The sequence below is a fragment of the Octodon degus genome, unplaced genomic scaffold, assembly GCF_000260255.1.
Source record: "Octodon degus isolate 3935 unplaced genomic scaffold, OctDeg1.0 scaffold00195, whole genome shotgun sequence".
Lineage (NCBI taxonomy): Eukaryota > Metazoa > Chordata > Mammalia > Rodentia > Octodontidae > Octodon > Octodon degus.
In genome coordinates this window covers 340,679-343,666 of record NW_004524771.1, presented here as the reverse complement: position 1 = coordinate 343,666, position 2,988 = coordinate 340,679, and the positions used below count along the sequence as shown (strand labels likewise).

General features: G+C 40.3%; 1 protein-coding gene across 2 annotated transcripts in view; it reads right to left on the bottom strand.

The window, feature by feature from the left end:
• The window catches only part of Iqck (IQ motif containing K), a 145,040-nt gene that overhangs the window by 102,388 nt on the left and 39,664 nt on the right, over window positions 1–2,988 (bottom strand). Inside the window, exons 5-6 of one of the 2 annotated variants that reach the window (XM_023704371.1) lie at window positions 922–974; window positions 708–785 (exon numbers count right to left, since the gene is read on the bottom strand). In XM_023704371.1, the coding sequence (XP_023560139.1) occupies window positions 708–785; window positions 922–974 (131 nt within the window). The remainder of the gene's footprint in view (window positions 1–707; window positions 786–921; window positions 975–2,988) is intronic. The other variant, XM_023704372.1, reaches the window with a different exon arrangement.

Sequence of the window (2,988 nt, the reverse complement as noted above, 5' to 3'; positions counted from 1 at the left end):
GTTTGAAACTGTCTCATTGCTATGTGTTTCTCAATAAAATTATGAAAAAAAATAAATAAAGTTAAAAAATAATATAAACAAATTTTATATGGTTAAATCAATTTTAAGAGCTCTGTGAAGGGAGGAGATCTAGATTAGTGTGATCAAAGAGAGTTTTAATGTTATGTATCACGATCTAATATTATTAAAGGAGAATGGACAAGAAATTAATGGCTAGAAAATACTTGTCATATTGCATGAAGCATAATAACCTTGAAAGATAACGGGAAACTGAGGCAGGATTCTTTGAGACTACCCTGAGAAACACAGGGAGAACCTGTCTCAAAAGGAGACAAACAGACAGAGAGACAGACAGAGAGCAAAGAGTAGAAATATAATGTGTTAGGACAAAAGTTTGTTTTCTATTTTATCTCTAAAATTTTCTGGAATGAAATCACAGCAAGGATAGTTTGGGGTTAGCCTGGGCTAAAAATAACTGAAGACAAGATCTGATCCTTGGTCCTAAGTGGACAACAGGAGTTAGTTCTTTTATTATTTTTTTGTTCGTTTTTTTAGTGGAATCAGGGATTGAACTCAGGCCCCTGAGCTTGCCAGGGAAGCGCTTATTCTACTGAGCCATCTACCCAGCCCCTGAGTTAGTTCTTTTAGATTGGAAAAAAACATCATTAACCCATTTTTAAGGTTAGGAATAAAGTATTCAAACTTACTGGTATTTTAGCCATTCCTGCACACATGGGATGGAGAAGAATTCTGTGAAGGGCTCCCCTGTCCTCTTTGGATTTTGGCTGATCATGATGCCATATGTTGGATTGACAAGAAAACAATAAGCAAGAATTCAAGTCAGTTGTTGCTGTTCTGCTTACAAATTCACACAATTGTCTCCCAGGGCCCACTGAATACTGAAAGGCACAAACAACTTACTTGTATAACCACTCAGTCAGAAAATCACAGGCAATGAATTTGGTTCTTTTTCTCTAAAGAGAGAAGAGATAATTATGTTTTTACCTTACCCACATATTTGAGTAAAACAAAAGAAAAAAGGCTAATTATTAAATATTGATGCAATATACATTAATCTATTATGAGATTTATAAATATATCAATGCAGAGCAACTCAGGTGACAAAAGATTTCTGAAGAGATTTTTCCAGTCGACTTTGGATAAGCAAAGACTTTGACAGCATGTGAGACTAATACAAATGTACAAGAGCAGGGGTTTATAGTGGGATTATCTGGAAAGATTTTGTTATTTAAAACTAGACTATGATTCACTTTTCTGAGTACTGTCATGTGTGAGTCCTATGTGGATAAGTATTTCAAGTTCTGAGAAAAGCATTTTAGGTCATTCTCTCACTGTGGGAGGATCATAGTCATTACTTACACAAACTAACACACCTAAAGTATCACAAGGCTGTGTACTCTTACGGGACCATTGTCACACAGGTGGTTGGCTACTGGCGCATGGACTGAAATGTCTTTATGTGGCACACGGCTGTAGGACTGTTTATTGCTTCTCCCAGTCTGTACACATCCTAATAATGGCAGTCCTGAGGTCTGGATGCCACCTTCCAAGGTCAAAGCTCAAAAAGAAAAGCAGTAGTTACATTTAAAAAACAAACAAACAGAGATAGAAGCCAAGTGCGTGATACCATGGTCATGCTGCTGACTCTGCTGACCTCTGACCACCTAGTAGCCACTCTCCACTTCCTTCTCATTACAGAAACCTCATCCTGTCTCAGCCTCTCCAGACCTGGGATTACAACCCTGTGCCACCACACCCAGATTCAGGCCAGCACGGCATGCCCAGAGTTCTGGGATCAGCATGACCTCTGGTACTGGGGACTGAACTTGCGGCCATGCGCTTGCCAGGCAGGTGCTTAGACTGCCGAGCTATCACCCCAGCCCTCTGTTGCACTTAATTCTTTCAAGTCTCCTCCTAATTCTTCCAGTCTGGAGCTGAATGTGGGGCTGGCAGTGAGACAGCACCGGTTAGCCATAAGGTCAAAGGCCACATGTAAAGACAGGGAAATGGTGTAGAAGGAGCCAGGCCTTTGCTGACTTCCTTAAGTCACTGGATCATGAGGCCTGCCCTACTCTGGTCATCTTAATCTGTAAAAAAAATGAACAGCATTTGGCTTATTTTCATGGCTCACGAATTTTCATTACATTCAACAAAGCAGCTCCAATGTGAGTGTGTACATGTTGGGTTCCATTAGGAAGGAATAAGGGAAATACTGATGGGCAGCCCATGAAGCAGATGCCTGAAGACATTGTACGAGACACTCTAGTTTGTGTGGGGTCACTTTGTGCTTATAACAGAGACAGTTTTAACATCAGTTCCTTTCTTCTCCAATCAGCTCTCTCCCATGTGTCTGCAGAGGCTCCCAGGAAAGCGTTTTGAGCATTCTTATGTTCTTCTTTTGGGAATGCCACCCTCAGTTCTCACTCCACCCCCATCACAGCACCCTAGACTATAACATAACTCCAAGCCCATGTGCCATTTCCCCTACCAAACTACAAGCTTTGTAAGGACAGGGCATGCATCTTTCTCCCTTTCAGTCCCAGTGCTTAATCAATTAATTGCCTTTCATGGAACAATGATGAATGAGTACTGCATGAGTTCACGATTCAACCTCAGACATCAAAGTAAAACAACTTATGTACAAGGACTTGGACATTAAAAAGTGGGAATGACTAGTATAGTTCTGGAAAATTCTCTTCACTTTCTTCCTGTAATGCTTTATTATTTATTTATTTATTTTTATTTTTATTTTTTTCGCAGAACCAGGGATTGAACTCAGGCCCTTGTGTTTGCCAGGCAAGCGCTTATTCTACTGAGCCATCTCCCTGTAATACTTTATTATGAAAGTTTTTCTCATTTTTTTCTCCTTCACTTAGAAATAGCCAATCTTGGGCCAGGGATGTAGCTCAGCAGCGAGTGTCTGCCTGGAAAGCACAAGGTCCTGAGTTCAATTCCTGATACAGAGAG